This window comes from Manihot esculenta, chromosome 15 (assembly GCF_001659605.2).
Source record: "Manihot esculenta cultivar AM560-2 chromosome 15, M.esculenta_v8, whole genome shotgun sequence".
NCBI lineage: Eukaryota > Viridiplantae > Streptophyta > Magnoliopsida > Malpighiales > Euphorbiaceae > Manihot > Manihot esculenta.
In genome coordinates this window covers 10168908-10189646 of record NC_035175.2, presented here as the reverse complement: position 1 = coordinate 10189646, position 20739 = coordinate 10168908, and the positions used below count along the sequence as shown (strand labels likewise).

General features: G+C 32.3%; 2 protein-coding genes across 2 annotated transcripts; both read left to right on the top strand.

Moving 5' to 3' along the window:
• Nucleotides 1-1579: 1579 nt before the first annotated feature.
• LOC110601378 (homeobox-leucine zipper protein HOX3) lies at nucleotides 1580-4865 on the top strand. The gene is made up of 4 exons (XM_021738491.2): nucleotides 1580-1769; nucleotides 2088-2284; nucleotides 2404-2483; nucleotides 4297-4865. Exons 1-4 carry the CDS (start codon nucleotides 1682-1684, stop codon nucleotides 4652-4654), a joined length of 723 nt encoding a protein of 240 aa, XP_021594183.1. The 5' UTR covers nucleotides 1580-1681; the 3' UTR covers nucleotides 4655-4865.
• An 8061-nt stretch (nucleotides 4866-12926) lies between these two features.
• LOC110601880 (auxin efflux carrier component 4) lies at nucleotides 12927-16756 on the top strand. Its single transcript, XM_021739262.2, has 6 exons — nucleotides 12927-14417; nucleotides 14547-14844; nucleotides 14947-15032; nucleotides 15639-15796; nucleotides 15918-15994; nucleotides 16081-16756. Exons 1-6 carry the CDS (start codon nucleotides 13163-13165, stop codon nucleotides 16145-16147), a joined length of 1941 nt encoding a protein of 646 aa, XP_021594954.1. The 5' UTR covers nucleotides 12927-13162; the 3' UTR covers nucleotides 16148-16756.
• The last annotated feature ends 3983 nt before the right edge of the window (nucleotides 16757-20739 follow it).

The window sequence follows — 20739 nt, the reverse complement described above, 5'->3', positions numbered from 1 at the left end:
TCAAGAAATTGCATTTGCCTCATTCTTTGTCTCTTTCAATTCCCACGACTCTTTACCTTCCTTTTCTTCCTAAAATTACTTCCATTACAGTTTTGCTTACGAACATTTTGAAAAGCTAGATTACTTTTCCTTTTTCTTTTTCATAGTATGGAGTTTGAATCGAGAATTTATATGTGTGAAGGCGTGTAATATGTTTTTTGCTTTTGTTAATAATTGGAATTATTGTTTAATTTGGGCATAAGAAGGATTTAGTGGACTCTAATTAAAGATGGACTAAATTTGACGTTGTTAAATTATTCAAAAGCTCAATTAGACTTTACACTTTTGAAAAAAAAAAAAAAAACTTTACACCAATATTCTTACAAGTCAATTGTTATTTTAAAATGGTATGTAAGAGACGTTTGCGTTGATCAATGAATTTGAATTTTTCCTTTTTCTTTTTTTAATTCATAGTCAACAGTATATTTTTTTCAATTCATGCTTATCAAGACTAACTATTTTCTCAACGATTTTAAAAATACATTTTTATATCTATTTTATTAAAATTTAATATATATTTTTCTGTAAAATTTAAAAAATATAATATTATATATATTTCAATTATATTATAGTAATTAAATATAGTAGTCTGATGTCAATATTTTATTTTTAATTGTCAAAATTTATTCATATGTGAAACAATTTATGGTGAAACTCCTAAGACATGAGTTACCAATTAAGCAAAATAATCCAACCAATGAATGATGAATTAGCAGCAACGTTAAATGTGGTCCAAAGCTATTCATACATTTCCAATTACAAATTAAACAAAAAGGATTAACTTCCTACACAATAAATGAGTCAATAATGTCCTTCTCCCTCTTTTGCATTAATGTAACCAAACGTTACAATTCCTTCTCTGCTACCTGCCACCAGCTGAACTCAACACTCATAATAAATTACCCAAAAAGAATTTCTTTTTTTTTTTTTTTATCAAAGGTCAACAACCAATGGCCCAGATTAAATCATGAGGTGGGGGATGGCCAGATGATACATGAAGGAAGGGCAATGAAAACGAGACGTACTAAAGATGGGTTTTTTTTTTTTTGAAAAATCAAAATGGTTACTTCATAAAAATTCCAGTATTTACTAAAAATAAATTTAAAATATATAAAAATAAATCTTTTTTATAATAAAATTTATTTATATTTTGAGTCTACTGTGTTCTTAGTGCCCAGTCTAGGCTCCCAATCATCATTTCCATAGCTGACCTTTGAACCGACAAGCAGTCTCGCTCTCATCTCTTCCTTCCTCTCCTATCACTCTTAAAAACAGAAATGCTGCCGGTTATTCTCCTACACCCCACATCTTTCAATCACAAGGACACGTGTCGTAGATCAGATTGTTCATACCTTTGACTTGACGACCACAGTCAAAAACCCTAGCCCAAGAAAACAAAAGGGAACAAAACAAAACCCATCTTTCATTTTTCTTTTTTTCTTCTCTCTTCCCCTGCTATATTTATTTGACCTTTATAGCTCACCCCTTTTTTCCTCCTCCGTTTCATATTCTGCTTTGTCTCCTTTTGTTAATTTTTTTTTTTATATATATATAATTTTTACTTTACCTTTTCCCTTCTACAAAATCAGTCTTTTATCTTCTTCTTCTTTCTTGTGCCTGGCTAATAGCTACCTGCAGCTTCATGGCTGTTTCACCCACAAGCTCTTCTAGCTTGGAGTTGACCATTTCCATGCCTGGTTTTGCTTCATCCCCGTCTCTTCCTTCGTCTGGTAATTAACCCACAACCCAATTCTCCCCGCACACACACTCTCTCTCTCTGCTTATTTTTATTTTGTCTTTAAAGGATCTATCGATGGCAATTAGATTTCATATATATCATTTCAGCTCAGTAATTGATATATCTAATACTCGATCTCCTGTACTTTTTTCCTTTGCATGGTGTTTCTTCGTTTCTTTATGGGGATTTGTTATTTATTTCATTCTGTGTTCCCTTGCTAGCTCCTGTTTATTGGTATATACATCTGATGAACAAATTGATTTGATGCTATAAACGCATCACTTTTGGTGAATGCAAATGATGACAACAGGTGAAGGGGGCTGTGCAGTGAGAGATTTGGACATAAACCAAGTACCCTCAGGAGCAGAAGAAGAATGGATCACTGGTGGTATGGATGATGAAGAAGAAAGCACGAATGGAGCCCCTCCTCGCAAAAAGCTCCGTCTATCCAAGGAACAGTCTCGTCTTCTTGAAGAAAGTTTCAGGCAACATCACACCTTAAACCCAGTAAAAAACTCGATCCCACCCACCCCCCAAAAATTTCTCCATATATAGAAAATCTAAATAACAGTTATGAATATTTTATTTTAAATAATAATAGATTTTTCATTTGACGGTCACTGCAGAGGCAGAAAGAGGCATTAGCTATGCAGTTAAAGCTCAGGCCAAGACAAGTTGAGGTGTGGTTTCAAAACCGTAGGGCCAGGTATTGTACTACTCCTTATATTTGTATATTTGCTCATCAGGTGACATTAAATTTTGATGGTGGTCTCATATTATTATTATTATTTGATGGTGGTGGTTAGGAATTGAGGATTAAAAGCGAGTGCTAGGGTAGATATTAAAGTTGACAGAATATCATAAAGAATTTAGATAATCTGAATCAGATTCTACACCCGTATTTATCGTACCGCCATAAAGTAGAAAACGATCTCTCAGTATTAGCTCGGCTTTCTTTGGATATATATGTTATGCAAAATAACAGTACCCATTATTGGTTTCTTCTTAAAGATGCTTTTGGTCACTTTCACGGCTTAAAAGAAAAAAGAAATTAAAGAATTCAGGCATGCACCATGGATGATCAGAGCAAAGGTTTTAAGGAGTTGGCTAATTTCTGGGTCAACACATTTCGACTTCATATATAAATAAAAATTGTTTGTGGGTTAATGGGTCATTTTCATTCTTACCTTATATTTTCCTGTAATAAATAAGTTTATAACTGAATATTGTTCACATGCCAGTAAATTAAGGACGATGTTGTCACGAAATAATGTCAATCACTATATGATTTTTCTTTTTTTTTCTCCTTTTATTATTGTTTTGTATTACTTAGGGATTTATCAGTTTAATTATCTGGTAGAAATTTTAGTAGCAAGAAAATCTAGCATATATTGATATATTGAACGTTTCAAAGTGTTACTGTTTATTGACATTAATACACTAGTCAAAAAGGGTTGCTATATAGAAATGCGATATTGAAACCTAATTATTATTATTATTATTTACTGTAATTTTTTTATTACTCTTCCAAAAATAACAGTTAATCAAATAGGGGGATGAGCGTATGTTTCCGGTGACCGGAAAATATTCAAGCAATGACATAACATGACATATCAAATAGGGAAGTTAAAGACAATGTTATTATTTTTTTATTGCCATAGAAATAGAATAAAAAACCTAAGGAAATGACAAAATCATAGAAATAAATAAAAGGATTTCCAGTTGCAGAAAGTGGACACGTGAGGGACAGGTGGCTAAGCAAAAATGTGGAACAATAAATGATGAGGTTATTTCATGAGCTCACCTTTGAGGACCAAAATAATTATGGGTCTCTAAATAATCAAGCTAATGATATCACACAACGATTTCTATTAAAAAGGCATAAATGTGTATGTTAGGCATTGATTTGCATGTGTTTCTTTCTTGGCCTCGTGTGCTTCTCAGATCATAACTCTAATAAATGTTTCTTTGACTCATTATTAACTTGGACTAGTCCATGCATTTATATGCCCTAATATTTCCTGTAATTTATATAAACTGTTTCATTACCTTGTTCACAGAAGTTTGAAGTCATTCAAAGCATAAGCATACCAAAAAACTTAATGGAAATTGCAGTTTCTGAGTTCTAGCAATAGCGGTCAGACTTAAAAACATGATTCTGTTAACTTTCCCTGTTAGAAAAACCTTAATTATATGTATTTGTTTAAGGATGAAGAGAGCTATGTAGCATAGCAAAATTTATTTGAGCAATATAGAATTAATTGCTGCATTAAATGTCTGAATTCTGATATGAACACATCCCCATCTGTGTCTAGTCTGTAGTCCGCCCACAGAGAGAGAGAGAGAGAGGTGGGGCAAAGGCTTTAATGTTGCATGCACTTAAGTTAATTATAGCTACCAATACATCTTTGGTTGCAATCATTTGTACTTTGGAAAAAGAAAGCTACAAATATTTGCATTATTTTTTTTATAAAAGGAGTAACATTTTTTTGGTGACTTAATTATATGTAAAAAAACAGGAGCAAGCTTAAGCAGACAGAGATGGAGTGCGAGTACTTGAAGAGGTGGTTTGGTTCGCTAACAGAGCAGAACAGAAGGCTACAAAGGGAAGTAGAGGAGCTCAGGGCTATGAAAGTGGGCCCTCCAACTGTGATATCGCCTCACAGTTGTGAACCTCTCCCAGCATCCACTCTCACTATGTGCCCACGCTGCGAACGTGTCACCACCACCACCGCTGCACTGGAAAAAGGCCCCATCAAAACCACCGCCACTGTGGCCACCGTTGCTACAGCTACAGCTACAGCCACAGCCGCCACCTTGTCTTCTAAAGTTGGAACACCAGCCCTTCAATCTCGTCAATCTTCCGCAGCTTGTTAGTTTCTGGTCTAATCAAATGATTAATTTACTTGGAAAGAATGAAAATAGGTCAAGTGGGAATGTTCATAGTAGTTTACGCCCAAGAAAAAAAACAAATGTATGCATGCATGGGACAGATACAGTATACTCGTATCTATATGGTACCTAATCTACATATGGATAATCACCTTTCTTTTTAATAATTCAATTATTTTATTGCTTGAGCTATGCATATATAATATTAATTATTATTTTTTTATATGAAATTTTTCTTTTTTTCCACAATGTGAAAATTGCAATGGTCTTCTTTCTTAAACTACAAGTTGGACATATTTTTATAATATTTTGTCAATATAGTCTTCGTGGAATTCAAATTTTTTTTTAAAAAAAATTTATAACAGCTAACACGTGGAATTCAAGCTTGAATATTGTGTACACGTTATGGAAACATTCCTCTAAATGTTTTAATAAATTATATTTATGGTTTTGATCGGTTAGTTAGTTTTAATAAATTATAGTTAATTTTTTTAAAACTTTAAATTAACTAATTAAGTTATCTCGACCAAACAAGATCAAAATAAATATCTAGTTAGGGTTAGGTTGATTGATCTTCCTGCACCCTTGTGCATATAGGATTCGAGATGTATTGTAGAATTACACATAGAGACATTATTGAAACTCCAATAATCAAAATTAATAACAGGTTTCTAAAACCAGTAGGATTGGTACACGCACTAAATTTGAAGCCTATTATTGTGGAATGGGCATTATCCTAGCTAGGCTTGCTTTGTGAAATGGCCTATTCAGGGAGGGCCCTTCCACTTCACAACTTGTTGTATCTAAAATCTCTTCAAACATTTCAAGATAACGTTTTACTATCACTAACAATGACTTGCATATCAAAAGTGGCCCTCTCTATTTCTTCAAAACAAATTTAGATTTTCTTTTTCTTTTCCCACTTCTCGATTTCTTTTCTGGTTATTAATTGGTTTGTTATTATTTTCATAAATAGAACTTGAAATTATGGGCCTGCAGATCCACATGAACCCCAACCTCAAGCCCATGTTTCCTGCAATATGACAATTGCCCATCTATTTTTGAAGCCCAAAATTGTCATCCTGGCCCACATCAAGTCATAAGTGATTATTTGATTTTTAAGATATCTGAAATAAGAAGAAAAAAAATAATTTATTAAAAATATAATGAAAGAGGAATAAAATATTTATATTTATTTATGTTTAAAATATTTTTTATTTTTTTATTATAATTTTAATAAAAAATATGTTTATGTGTTTTTACTCCTGGCCTTTCGTTTTATGTTTAATACATTGTTTTCTGATTTGCTTTTTAACATTAAAGCACAAAAATAATTCGCATTTGTTTGTCACAAACCCCATCATGACATCCAAGACGCAGAAGATCAAATTCGCATATCTAGCAAAACCCTTTCAAAAAGGGTAGGAAATTAATTAAAATAAATATAAATTTCATATTTATTTGAGCAAAAAATCATTATTTCAAGTGTATCAAATAATTTCACATAAGTGTTGGATCATCATTATTAAGCAGTCTTCTCCAGGAACATTGATTATATCAGTGAAATTGTCACGGAAGCATACATCAAGAAGCTTCGTTTCGTTTTGTCTGGAAATGTTTGGTTTCCAGGACAAGGTTGAAAGTGTCCAAGCAAGAAGGCTAAGCGAGATTCATCATTCATCAAGTGTCCGAACTTAAACAATATTCCTGCAAAATCATGAGCTGGAGATGAGAAGGAGAAAGAAAAATGCCAAAAACATTTGAGTAAATGTATCAGACAATTCACAATGGAAATCATTTATGGGGGGCAACACAGCTAAGAAAGAGTAGGAGAAGTTCTCCACTTTTCACATTAGCCCATAGGGACACTTCTTGATCATGTCCTGTCTCAGACAAGGACCTTACCCTACAACTAATGTCACATTTTTGTAGGACATACCCCAAAATCTAACTTCATCATCTATTTCATTCCCTTGAATTTAATTAAACCCTTTTTTTATTGGCTGTAGGGTTTGCTCTAGACCTAGCTACTTCACCTAATTATGATCATTTTAAGGTAATTGTGATTAACACAGTACTGAGGACTTAAATAGAAACTCCCTTCCAACCGAACATTTAGAGTAATATTCAGACCTGAAAAAATAAGCATAATCACATGGGGGCTCTTAACAGAGTGGGTTTTGATTCTGAAAATGGAGGGTCAAAGGATGTAATTTTCTGGGTTGTGATATTACATTAAATTCTTTGTCAGAAACTTTCTCACAGCTTTGCTTTTCAACGTAAAACGTGTCAAAACATAAACTCAACATGTCTCCAAGTTTCCATTAACTATGTTTCCCCCTTTAACTCTTTCATTTCTCAATTCTAATTAGTGGGTAAATTAATTCCATAGAAAAAATTAAGAAAAATATAAAAAAATCAATTAAAATTTATTTTGTTTTATACTTTTTCAAAAAAAAATAAAATAAAATATCAAAAGAATGTTCTTTCACATGATGCTTGACTTTGGAGTTGATAAATGAAAAGATTAATTAATTAAACAACCAAATGAGCACGAAACCTACTTCCAACACTTAATTTATGGGTGTTATAAATATGATCTCTAATTAATTAATCTCATTTTATTAGTTCTAATCACGGCTCAAGATCGAGTCAAAGCAAGCGGCTAATCACGTGTGACGTGTCAAACTACTAACGGTGGTTTAACTGTCCCCATTACAATGCATGTGAATATATATTGAAGCCATGCTTAAAACGAATCAAATCACATTGTTAAATTAAATCATCCATCCATAATTTAGTTAAAATGTCTACTTCAAGACGGGCTGTTAATATCAAGAAAAGTAAAAGAAAGAAATTATTAAGGCATTGTTTGGGAATTGAAAAGGAGGGACCACTGGCGAAGGAAAAGTACAAGGCCCAATGAAAAGAAGAGGCATTTCCCAGTGGGCTTATGGGAATTGCCGAATTCATACTTCTTGAGAAAAAGAAAAACGAACGGGCCCCAAGTATCAGGATCAAAATCTTGAAATTAATAAAGAAGAAATCCATGAACAAAAAGATAAATTAGACTATGGTTCCTCGGAATAATAATAAAAATAAATTAGTCTTCACATGCAGCGATGCATATCTTTCTAGTTTGGGGTTCTAAAGATGTTGATTTTGCAGGTGTGAAGCTCAATAATATAAAGGGTTGGCACTAACCCACTTTATTTATTTATTTTTTAAATTATGGAGTTATATCAATTAGTATTTAGATTAATTATATATGTATTTTTATTATATAATTATCTTATAATTATCAATCGTGAATAATGAAAGTTGAGCTTAAAATAATAAGGGTAAAGTTATAGTGGATTAATATATTAATTTTTATTTATTAAAAGTGGTTTTGAGGAAAATCTTGCATATGTTTATTGATGAACTTTTTGGGTGACAGAAAGAAACCCCTACCACATTGTCTGGTAAATAAGTGCTCAACTTGAACTGTATGGTCCAAAGATTCTCTATAAAATTAAGGTTGTGTTTTTGTTGTTAGGCTTTTAGTATCAAAAGATTAACGTGGGGTGTGAAATCGGTACCTTATCATCTCCAAAAAAGGATAAAGTGATCAAGCATAAAAGAAGATAGCAAATGCTAGCTAGCTAGCTACATATATAAGAAAAGTTGAGGACATGTGATCATTCTTGAATTGACAACTCATCTAATTCTACATTTTTATTTAAGTATCTAAAACTGAAATTAGAGTTAATTAATAATCTACTAAATATAATTACCGAGATAATTATTGTAGTGTACATTAGTAAGCTTATATGTGTGAGTTATTCCTTGGGATGAGAGGAATCCTGAGGAGAGGTGGCGGAGGTGGTGGTGGTGGGGAGACGCCCAGTGGGCCGACAAGCTAAAGTCTTTTTTTAGTGACGCGTGCTTTAAAATCTATAGTTACTATATGCAAACTGCTGATGAATAGCGCCCTTATATTTTGGTTGCGCAAAAGGATATATGCTACACTTCCAATCACTCAAAAACTTGGACTAATATGCTTTCTTGCTTTTATCGTTTATTCCTTTCACGTCTACATAATTACTATCACTTCTCATATCAAATTAAATTATTGATGCTAAAATAAGGGAGAAGAGAACAGAGAGCTAAGAATCCTCATTGTGCACCAGTAGATAACAAGAAAAGGCTTCAACACAAACAGGTTCATAATTAGAATCCAAGAGTTAGTTATATGATTAGATTGAGGTTAGGTTTGTACATGAGATATAGATATACACATATAGCTATACAGCTTTTCGAAAAGAATTTGAAGTGTTCTTCTTCTTCAACTTTGTCGAGGTTATCTGCTAGCAACAATGAAAAGGTGAATAGAATTAGATGACATGAAATCTAACCTAAATCCACCAAAGCATCTATTATCACCACATAATGATGCTTATAATATCTCTGGCACACACTATCATTTCCCATGAACTAAGAAATAATATAATTATATAATTTGAATTTTTTTCCTAGGTTTTTCTGGTTGCTAAGGAAAGAAAAAGGAAGTGAAGAAAAGAAGAGAGAGAGAAGGGTTTAGAACAAGAAAGGATTTGAGGAGATAGGGTTTTGGCGTTTTGAGTGTGCAAGTGTGTGGTGGTGGTCCTAGTAAAAAGATTGGATGTGCATGTGCATAGACACGTGTCAGGCTTATGGGTTGTGTTCCCCACAGATTTGGGTCGTTTTTGGTTCAGTGATGAGGTACATGTGGACCCCAATCATTGGATAGAAACCTTTCGATGCTTTTAGTTTATATTGGGGTTGCTGAAGCATCTTTTAATTATATATATGAATGATATGATGAGGCATAAATGTAAAGCATGTATGGGTCACAGCAACTCTTTCGCATAAATGGCTACCAAATCAAGCATATACTTCGGGCTTACATTTATTCGGTTTCAGCCGAAAGAATCCAACTAAAACTTACTGATTTTAATAAGTTGGGTTTGCTTTTTGCTTTTTGATTTTGTTTTTTTTAAGGAAAGAATGAAATTTGAGAGCCATATTCAATTATGAAGGAAGAAGATAAAAGAGTCTTACATTTTGCTAAGAGTTTTTTCTTTCTCCATTTTTCTCCAATCATATATGGTTATTCAATTAACTCCATAAATCTTTATTTTGTTTAATGATGAATTTGATTTGTGAAATTTGTTGAGGGTATATATATATAAGAGTTTGATGAGACGTAGGATGTAAATCAATTATATCTATAATTGATTTCGAATCGATAACTTTACTGTATTTCAAATAATTCAAATTTGAAAATTCGAATTTATAAGTGAAACTAATAATAAAACAAAAATAAAAACTTAAATTTAGGATACTATGTATACTGTATAGTAAACATAGTAAAACGAAGTAAGGTTTTGCTTGTACGCAACCTTGACAAAAAGTCCATACATATTTTCCATAGTCAATATATATGAATTTGACTTACGTTGTATAAATATTGATCATTCAATCAAATGTTGATGACCAAAAGACGTGTGTTTATAATTATAGTCAAATGATAATCCCTCGAGGAAATTAATGTTCTTTGAAAATCTTGTTCTTTCTTTTTCTTCTAATCTTTGATTCCCTCATGCACGCCGTCGCTCATGTAAGTCTTTATCATCTGTCAGGATAATTCCATGATGCTAAACAATAGAAGATGAAATTTTTCAAAACAAGTAAAAGAGGAAAACTGAAAGAAGCAAGCAAGGAATTGAAAGAGATATATACAAGTTGAAAAAGAGTACACTGCTTCAATTTTAATTGGTTTAATTAGTCATCAGAAACAGTTCCATTTTTATCCTTTTATGCTTTAAGTGAATATGAATACAAAGCAAAATGTTTTTTTTTTTTGTCCAAAAGAATGTTAATAATTGGAGTCCCCAGCAACTGTTTCTTCATGGGAAGTTCATCTCCAAAGGACAGTCTATTCCTATAACTAAAAGTTCATCTCTTTCATTGGGAAAATTTTTAAAAAAAAAAAAGAAGAAAAAGAAGTAAAATGTTACACTCAAAATCTTGTTGTTATATAATTAACATATGTGTACACTTGGGAATCCATCATTTTCTTTTTCTCTGAAACCAAACAAATTGCCGAAAGTAAAAGCAAGTTTCTAAATATTGATTCAAAGAAGAAAAGTTACTTTCCTGTTGTTTCTGTTTTTGGAAAATTCTCTGTTTTTTATTATTTTTTTTCCTCAATCATGCATCTGTGTAATTTTCAACTGATTCCTGAACTAGTCAAAGGCTTACTTCATAACTTTCACCTTCTCATAATAATAATAATAATATAGGAGACGGAAACTCTTGACACGTAGTTATATATAATTGAAGGGACTATATTAATAAAATATAATTAAATACAAATTATAGTAACAACCCATAGAAAACAATAAAGAAAATGACCAATAGGAAACAGAGGCACATATTTTAATTTGACCTTGATGAATTAAAATTACATTTAAAATAATGAATTGGATGGAGGAATCTGCAGTTGTGGCTCAAACTCAGGGCCTGCATAATATTCAACGGCTCAGTAGTGGATACATCACTTCAATCCACCTAACTCACCCTCACGCTCACCCTCACAGATAAATATAATATTGCCAAATCAGCGCCTAAAATACTTATAATTTTCCACCTCATTAAAATATATTTTTTTCACTCCAGCTATAAAAAATAGAGATTAATAAGATAATAAAATAAGTAAATAACAACTTAATAATTTACATAAAACAAAGATAATCTATAGTTAAGTTGATCAAAGATAATCTTAATAATTTAAAAAATATTTTTTATTATGATGGAAAATATATGTGAAAAATATTTTTTAATATTTAATTTTAATTTAAAAAATAAAAGGTATTAACGAATAACAGAAGGTGCATCCAATTGGTGATGTGGTGCAAAGTGTACTTAAGCAAACGCTTATAAATAATAAGAATCTTAAAAGACATTTTAAGTAACAGTTGTACGTGAGTTTCTTTTAATCCAACATTAGACGGTTTTTAAGATTGGAGTTAAATTTAAAGTTAAAGGCACGTGTTTATACTCGTTTATTGATTCACCATCACGCATCAACAATGATCCGTAATTATTTGTTTAAGTCATGAATAGTTTACTTTAAACAAAATCACTTATAAACCACATCCAAATAGTTAAAAATGTGTAATATAATTAACAAAATGTCTAAGTGAATGGAGATTATTATTTATTATTTTATTTAATTTGATTTAGTAATTATAAAATATATAATATAATATAATAATTATTTAAAATAAATCACGAGCTATTATTAAGTGATAGAATTATATGAAAAAATTTAATAAATTAATACACAATCATAAAGATTTTATCCATGAAAAAAATATCAGAACATTTAATGAATAAGAGCCAACAGAACATTTAATGAATAAGAGCCAATTGAGTGATCATAGAAAATTACTTCTATAATCACGGAATCTCTTATTTATTAATCAATACCAATTAAATTTTTAAAAAATTTGATAATTAATTTTATTTTATAAAAATAAATATATATAAAATTTAAAATATATATTTTTAAACAGTCATTTTAAATTTAAAATATATTACATGTACATATTCTATCGATTCATTTCTTTGACTATCAGAATAATTACTCCTAAAAACTAAATATCTCACTATTTTTATATTATAGATTGACGAATTGCGATTGAATTCAATCACATCAATATATATAACTCATTTTGTAAATTTAAATTTCAAAGTTTACTCTAATAAAGGAACAAACCTCTCATGATGCTGGCCAAATAAAACTCTAAAAAATCAGAAACCAAAATCACCCTAAACGAACAAAACCTCTCATAAATGAATAAAAAAAATAAAAAATCTGAAAATCCAAAACCAAGCAAAACAACTATTCATAAATGAAAACAAACAGGCATTCTTCGTCCACAGGCATCAAAACCCCAGCGGAAAACCCTATCTTTCGCTCTCTCTCCCCCATCCATTAATCTTCCTAAATAAATATGTAAAGTTAATCTAATAAATAATAAAACTAAATAAATAAAGTAAATTTAAAACAAAGTCACCATATAAAACGCCTTACTTGGCTACAACACACCCGATCAGGTAGTTATTTATCAACTCTACTGTTGCCACGCCAATATTCTTGCTAAGTAACAATTAACAGAGCCCTCTCAATCACTATGTACACTCCCACACGGCTATATATAGCCACTGAGCTCTCTCTCTCCCCCCTCTCCCTCTATATATCTCTTCTCGCAAAATACTGCCCTGCTCAGCTCTCTCTCTCTCTCTAGAGTCATCTGAAGCTGCGCACAGCAGGCGTAGCTGTTGCAGAGTGCAGAGCAGTTAGTTAACTAACGGTTTTTGCTTCTCTTCTCCCCATTTTGCCCTTCTTGTTCTCTTGAATTTACTATTCCAAGTGTTTCAGAGGGAGAGGAGAAATAATTGATAATGATTACGGGGAAGGATCTGTACACCGTCTTAACGGCGGTTGTTCCTCTCTATGTTGCGATGATCTTGGCTTATGGCTCTGTGCGTTGGTGGAAGATTTTCAGCCCCGACCAGTGCTCCGGCATCAACCGGTTCGTGGCGATATTTGCTGTGCCGTTACTGTCGTTCCATTTCATCTCCACTAACGATCCTTATGCCATGAATTTCCGGTTCATTGCCGCCGATACGCTTCAAAAGATTATAATGCTTGTCGCTCTCGGAATTTGGACTAATTTCACTAAAAATGGAAGTTTAGAATGGATGATTACCATTTTCTCTTTGTCTACTCTTCCAAACACTCTGGTTATGGGCATTCCTCTGTTAATCGCCATGTACGGTGAGTACTCCGGTAGCCTTATGGTTCAGGTGGTGGTTTTGCAGTGTATCATTTGGTACACTCTTCTCTTGTTTCTGTTCGAGTACAGAGGAGCCAAGATGTTGATCATGGAGCAGTTCCCTGAAACTGCAGCTTCCATTGTTTCCTTCAAGGTCGATTCTGATGTTGTTTCTTTAGACGGTAGAGATTTCTTGGAAACAGATGCTGAGATTGGTGGTGATGGGAAGCTACATGTGACGGTGAGGAAATCGAATGCTTCGCGGCGATCTTTGGGGCCTGGTTCTTTCTCTGCATTGACTCCTCGTCCGTCGAATCTTACTGGAGCTGAGATTTATAGCTTGAGTTCATCGAGAAATCCTACACCAAGGGGATCTAATTTTAACACTTCCGACTTTTACAATATGATGGGAGTTCAGGGATTCCCTGGCGGAAGGCTTTCAAATTTTGGCCCAGCAGACTTGTACTCTGTGCAATCTTCAAGAGGTCCAACGCCTCGGCCCTCAAATTTTGAAGAAAATTGTGCTCCAATGGCTACAATTTCTTCTCCGAGATTCGGGTTCTATCCGGCGCAGACGGTTCCAACATCTTACCCAGCACCGAGTGCAGAATTTTCTGCAACAGTCTCCACTAAGAATTCTAAGAATCAACAGCAGCAGCTGCAGGAGCAACAGCAACAGCAGCAACAGCAACAGAATTCCAAAGCAAACCATGACGCTAAGGAGCTGCACATGTTTGTATGGAGCTCAAGTGCCTCCCCGGTCTCCGATGTATTTGGTGGGAATGATTTCGGAGCATCCCAGCAATCTGGCCGGTCCGACCAGGGAGCAAAGGAGATCAGGATGTTAGTTGCTGACCACCCACAGGATGGGGAAACCAAAGGTATAATTTCAACTTCCAATTTACGAACACCACTCAATTATCCACAAACTAATCATTTATAATCGAATTTTATTCATTGTTCGTTATTCTAGTCTAAAAAATGTCTCGTTTTTGTTCTACATGTGAAAGCCATTGCACATGCTGGAGAATTTCCTGGCGAGGACTTCAGTTTTGCTGGTAAAGGAGAAGGAGAAGAGGATGGGCGAGAAAAAGAGGGACCCACTGGCCTTAACAAGCTAGGGTCAAGCTCAACCGCGGAACTCCACCCAAAAGCCGCCGGAGCACCAGAATCTGGAGCCAACAAACATATGCCTCCGGCAAGCGTGATGACCCGTCTGATACTGATCATGGTTTGGCGCAAACTGATTCGGAACCCAAACACATACTCCAGTCTCATTGGCCTGGTGTGGTCTCTAATTTGTTTCCGGTGAGTGTAAATAATCGAACTTCTGAAACAAATTGACTTTTGCTCGAATAAATGATTTTGAAGTTACTGTTATTGATATTTGGGTTTATGGATTTATTGCAGGTGGCATGTGGCTATGCCTAAAATAATTGAGAAGTCCATCTCCATACTGTCTGATGCTGGCCTTGGAATGGCTATGTTCAGCCTAGGTAAGTGGTCATAATTCTTGTACTTAAAACTGGTTTATCAATTTCATTTTAGCCTTCCACTGTAACCTCCTCTTGTACCCAAAACATATCAGCCAGAGTCCATTCCATTAACAGGACAACTACAAAGCAATTTGATGTGATAAGAGTTTTTGGATAATGCCTGCAGTCGTAGTATTTTAAATGTGGCAAAGTTTTGACCACACCGTAGTGTGGAAGGGGCATCAATATGGTTGGTAGCCAGTGATGGTTACATTGTCTAAAGTTGAGGTTTTGAATGCCCAGCTCACAGCCATCCAATTCTTTTTGTGAGCCTTTTTCATCACCTAAAAAAAATCAAAGGGTCTTAAGACTATAAAATCGATTCTCCACCCGACACATGGGCCCGGTTTCCCCCTTGCGGCCCAGGGTTGGTGGGGATCGGTGGTGATGGATGCCTGTTTCGAACCGTTTCGGTGAATGGTTGTTGAATTGAGAGATTTGAAATATATATATATGAAATATTATATATATGTATTAGACATTATTTATTTATTTTTATGTTTCGGGTCGAAGATTGTATTATATATATACTGATTTGGTTGTTATATACTGTGGTGAAAATTAAAGGTCTGTTTATGGCTTTACAACCGAAGATAATTGCCTGTGGGAACTCGGTGGCCGCATTCGCCATGGCTGTTCGTTTCCTGACTGGTCCTGCAGTGATGGCTGCAGCTTCAATTGCAGTTGGCCTGCGTGGTACTCTCCTCCATGTCGCTATTGTTCAGGTTAAAGTCACTTTCGCATTAACAATTATTAATTACCCATCTCTTACTACAGTATACAATTTATTTGTTATCCATGCATCAAGTGCTTAATTAACATTCTTTAACTACTCTGATGTAAAAGGCTGCGCTGCCACAAGGGATTGTTCCATTTGTGTTTGCCAAGGAATACAATGTCCATCCAGCCATTCTCAGCACTGCGTAAGTAACCAATTAAAATTCTTCTATAATACTATGATTAGTTTAATTTAAGGTAATTTGATTTACTATGATTATTTTAATTTCAGGGTTATCTTCGGAATGTTGATAGCATTACCAATTACACTTGTCTACTACATTCTCCTTGGATTGTGATTTTTCTCAGTGGTAACCCAGAAATAGAGCAGAAATGAAGAGAATTTTGATTGCATAGTGTGTCACACTTGGCTTGGCTTGGCAGCATCGACTGCATCAAAATATGTTGGTATTAGAAGAGGATTTCCCGGGGAAAGAAGAATTTAATGCAAAGAAATTTGCCAAAGGTTCCAAGATTCTTGGAGCTAAAAAAAATTAGCTTAGTTGAAAGCCCTGATATAAGGATCATGCAACCAGCAAGAGCCAAAGTAAGTTCAGTTTTCTAAGGTTTGGAAAGGAGAAAAAACAAAAATTAATTGAAGGGCGTTCTTGCATAAGGGAGACATGAAAGAGGAAAACAAGGGGCAAAAGAGATAAGGATCATCTTCATGGATAATCTTAATTCTCTTCATTTCCGTAAATTCATGTAAATTCTGATTTTAATATTAGTTTTTCCCCTTCTGCTATAAAAAGATAATGAAAAATATTAAAGAATTGGATAAGACGAGAAGAAGAAAAGTTATTTTAAACACAACCAAAGAAAAAAAAAAGCTCTTTTCTCTATATTAGTTTAGTTTGTTGTTTGTGTTTGGCTTTAGATTGTCCGCAGATCTGGCAATTATTTGCGTTTGTCGTCTTGCTTAAGGGTTGTAAGTTATATAGGATTTTAATGATAAAAAGGGGTCAGTAGTCATTAATCACTTTGTTAACACATTAGTTAGTGAAGTATTTTCGTCAAGAAAAAGACATGCTATGTGTTTCTCGTCTCTCAAAGCATTTTCAATCAATCAATCAATCAATGAAATCACAAAGTATGGAAGCAATTAAAAAAAAAAAAAAAAGGCATTTTTGAAAGCACAACTTCTTTCTACTTTGTGGGTTTTGTAGTCTACTGCCTACAAATGCCTTTTTTAGGGTCCCTTCTTGAGAAGCTATGGAAGGGATTGAAAATATAAGATGCCAAAGCAGAAAAAGGTGGAGGCAGCCAAGCCGTAACTTCAATCTGATCTTAAAAAATTATTTTTTAATAAATAATTTAATTAATTATAAATAATTTATTTTTACTACATTAAAAAAATCACTTAAAATTTTTTAAAAAGTAAAAAAAAACTGTCAATAAAATTCTTAAAATTTTTTAATTGAGTTATTCTCAAATAACAAGACCTAAATTTTAGATTGAATTAAATTAATGACTTAAATGTGTAACACCAATCAGGAAGGTAGGCTATATAATAAAAATCAATTAAAAAGAAGACCTAAATTTTAATATAAAATTACTAATTAGTAATAGAGAGATAAGTAAATTTTTTTAGTTATTTTATTTACAAAAACTAGGGATGATTATTGTCTTATAGAAAAACTGCAAGTGAGTTTTTATTTTATTAAACTAAATTTTATTCTCATGTTTTCTTTCAATTGGTATACTAAATAATTTCTGAAATATTTAGATTTCATTTTCGTTTAAATTATTATTTTAAAGTTATCTCTTCTCAAAAAAAAATTGTCGAATCAGAGGGCAATATTTGGAACTCTCTACAAGGGGCAAGTGACACACACGCAGAGGGCACCATGACCGTCCCCTCTAAAAGATCATTGCCAGCTGTCCATTGCTTGTGCGTGCATTTATTTTCTTTTTTTCTTTTATTTTTATTTTCTTATGGTGTAATTATCCTTTATAATTATTTTTTTAAAAAAATTAGTTTTGTTTAGGTATTTGGAGAAAAAAAAGTCTCGTAAATGTTAGGGGTGAACATTCGGTCGGTTCGATTTAAAATCAAACCGAATTGAATAAATTGAAAATTGAAATTTTAGTGTTTATAAAAATCGAACCGAATCGATTTTAATCAGAAATTAAACCGAACCGAACCGGTCTGATTTGGTTCGATTCAGTTCGGTTTGATCGGTTTCGATTTTTAATATTTTTTTTTACACTTTATTTTTAATATTTTAAAATTTAATTAAAATATTTTAATATTAATATAATTTAATTTATCTATATTATTAAAAAAATATATTATTATCACTAATCGGTTCGGTTCGGTTTTTTCAATTTTTTTCTGATCAAAACCGAACCGAACCGAAATAACAAAAAATTCTAAAATTAAAAACCGAACCGAACCGAAATGTATAAAAAATCAAACCAAAATTTTAAATCAATTCGATTCGATCGATTTTTTCAATTTGAACCGAATACTGCTCACCCTAGTAAATGCCATTCATTTTCCTTATCAAAATTTACTTTTCCTCCCAATTTTAATTTTCTCTTAGCTATTCAACTTCAATTTTTTAATTTTCAAACACAATTTATCTATTAAATTATTATCGATTTATAAATACAATAATATATTCAAAATTATATTCAAAATACAAACAGTATATTTTAAATGTTTAATACGTCAAACAATTTAAGAGAATTTTAAGAAATATATTAAATAAAGGAAAATAAAATGTAAAATTAGGTAATACATTGAAACATAACATTTCAATGAGATTCCTACACTAGAATTACTTTCTATTGATATGATGATTTTTTCGTTGAAAGAGATTATCATGTTTTAGATTTTTCGATAAAAGATTTATTACGCATAATATCTAATCTAATAGGTTCAAGACATAATTATTTTTTGATAACCGCTAAATTTCACCATTTCAATATGAGACCGAATCTCATAAAACAGTACTGATTTAAAATTCATGAAATCTCCCTGACAGTTTGATTCAATGTCTTCGGCTCTGATTCAGGTCCATAAATCGAGTCACTCATAATCCAGGTACATCCACTACAGGCTCAGTCCGGTAACGTGGAAAGGGACAATAAGTCCAGTTACTTTGTAGCCCTGTTTCTTCTAATTTTAGATTTTTAGAGTTAAAATTTATTCCTTTTGATTAAAAAAAAAAAATTTGTGTCTTTTTCATGAAATGTCTCCTAAACCCTTTAAATATTAAAAAAAGCATGGTAAAAAAAACATGAAAAATATTTTAAATAAGTATTTCATTTGTTTTCACTATTGGAGAGATAAAAAGAAAAAAACTGTAAATAAAATATTTTCAATTGGTTTTAATAATAGTACATTAAATGTTGTCACTATTACACATAAGTTAAAAACAATATTTATGTCAATTTATTTTGTATGGTAAATATTTTTTATTTTAATTTAAATCTTATTTTATATGTTGGTAAGTCATACATATATTCCTCCAATCAAAAAAATATATTTTAAATTTTCATTTCATTACCCTCTATTTGAATATGAGGAAAAAAAAGAAAAGAAAAAAGTAAATTAGTGAGTAAAAAATAAAATAAAATATTCATTTTTTGAGAAAGGAAGTAAAATAAAAGAAGTAAGAAAAATAAAATTATTTATTTATTTTTTTCTCTAATTTAAAAGAAAAAATTTGTTCTAAACACAAGAGATAAATATTGAAGAGAATAAAAATATTTTTTTATTTTATTTTTCCTTGTCTCTCATAAAATATTTAAACAAAACGTTAAACAATAGAGTGAAAAATGAAAACACGTGATCTCTCAAATTTTAGATCTCACTCGTTATCATGATCACAACAGGCATAGCCTCAAAAGCTGTTGGTATCCACGTGTGCCTCTAACCACAAATGTCATCTTTTTACCCTCAATTGACTCTATTCTCCCTTAATTCTACTAAAAGCTTTCTTTCTATGTACGAAAAGAAGCCTACAGCCATAAGTAATCGGCTTCCCATGTGCCTAACTTCAACCATTGCATTGTTCTCAAAACAAAAATCCCTCTAATTTCTATCAAGTTTTTTATGCATTTTTAGAAATCTATGAAGAAGGGACAGAGTAGCAATATCTATTTAGTAAGCAATTGGCAAATATTGCCACGTAGCACCAACATTCCCATAAACCATTTAGTAAGCAATTGGCAAGATTTCGTATTGGTGATTTGTAGCAATGGCAGGAGACATACGCTCCACAAAATTAGCTTTGAAACTCTTTAAATTCCCATAAAAACTTGCAATTAGCCATCAAATCAAAGTAAAAAGATATTATCCCATTATTTAATTATAGAATTAATTAATCAAAGTTTAGAAAAGCAGATAAGACCAACATGCCCCAAAGAGAAAGTGATGGGTGTTAATGGGGAGAGACAAGGGATGCTACTCTCCCACGTGGGATTGTTTGGAGATTGAACCTAAAGGACTCTTAGCCCCACGTGTGTTCAATTCTTGAATTGCACATCAATTTTTTTTATTATTATTATTATTATCGGTGAAATTGAAAGTTCCTTGAAGCTGCAGCATAGTAGCTTTGAAATTTTTATATTAAATTGGATTAAATCGAAATTATAATAGGCCTACATTAAACATTTAAATAAATATTGCTGGAATTGAAAGCTTAGAAAATTATGTTACTTCTTTAACAAGTTCTAATATTAATTTATTTATATATTATATCAGTCTCATATAATCCAAACACAGAGATTAATATTGTAATCTTTTTTTAAATTACCATTTTACCAGGGGGCTGTAACGCTAATGCTAATACGATGGGGCTCACTTCTATGGACCCCAACGTAAAATTATATATAAAGAAAAAGGCCTAAATAGGTCCATAACACCATGGAACGAGACTAT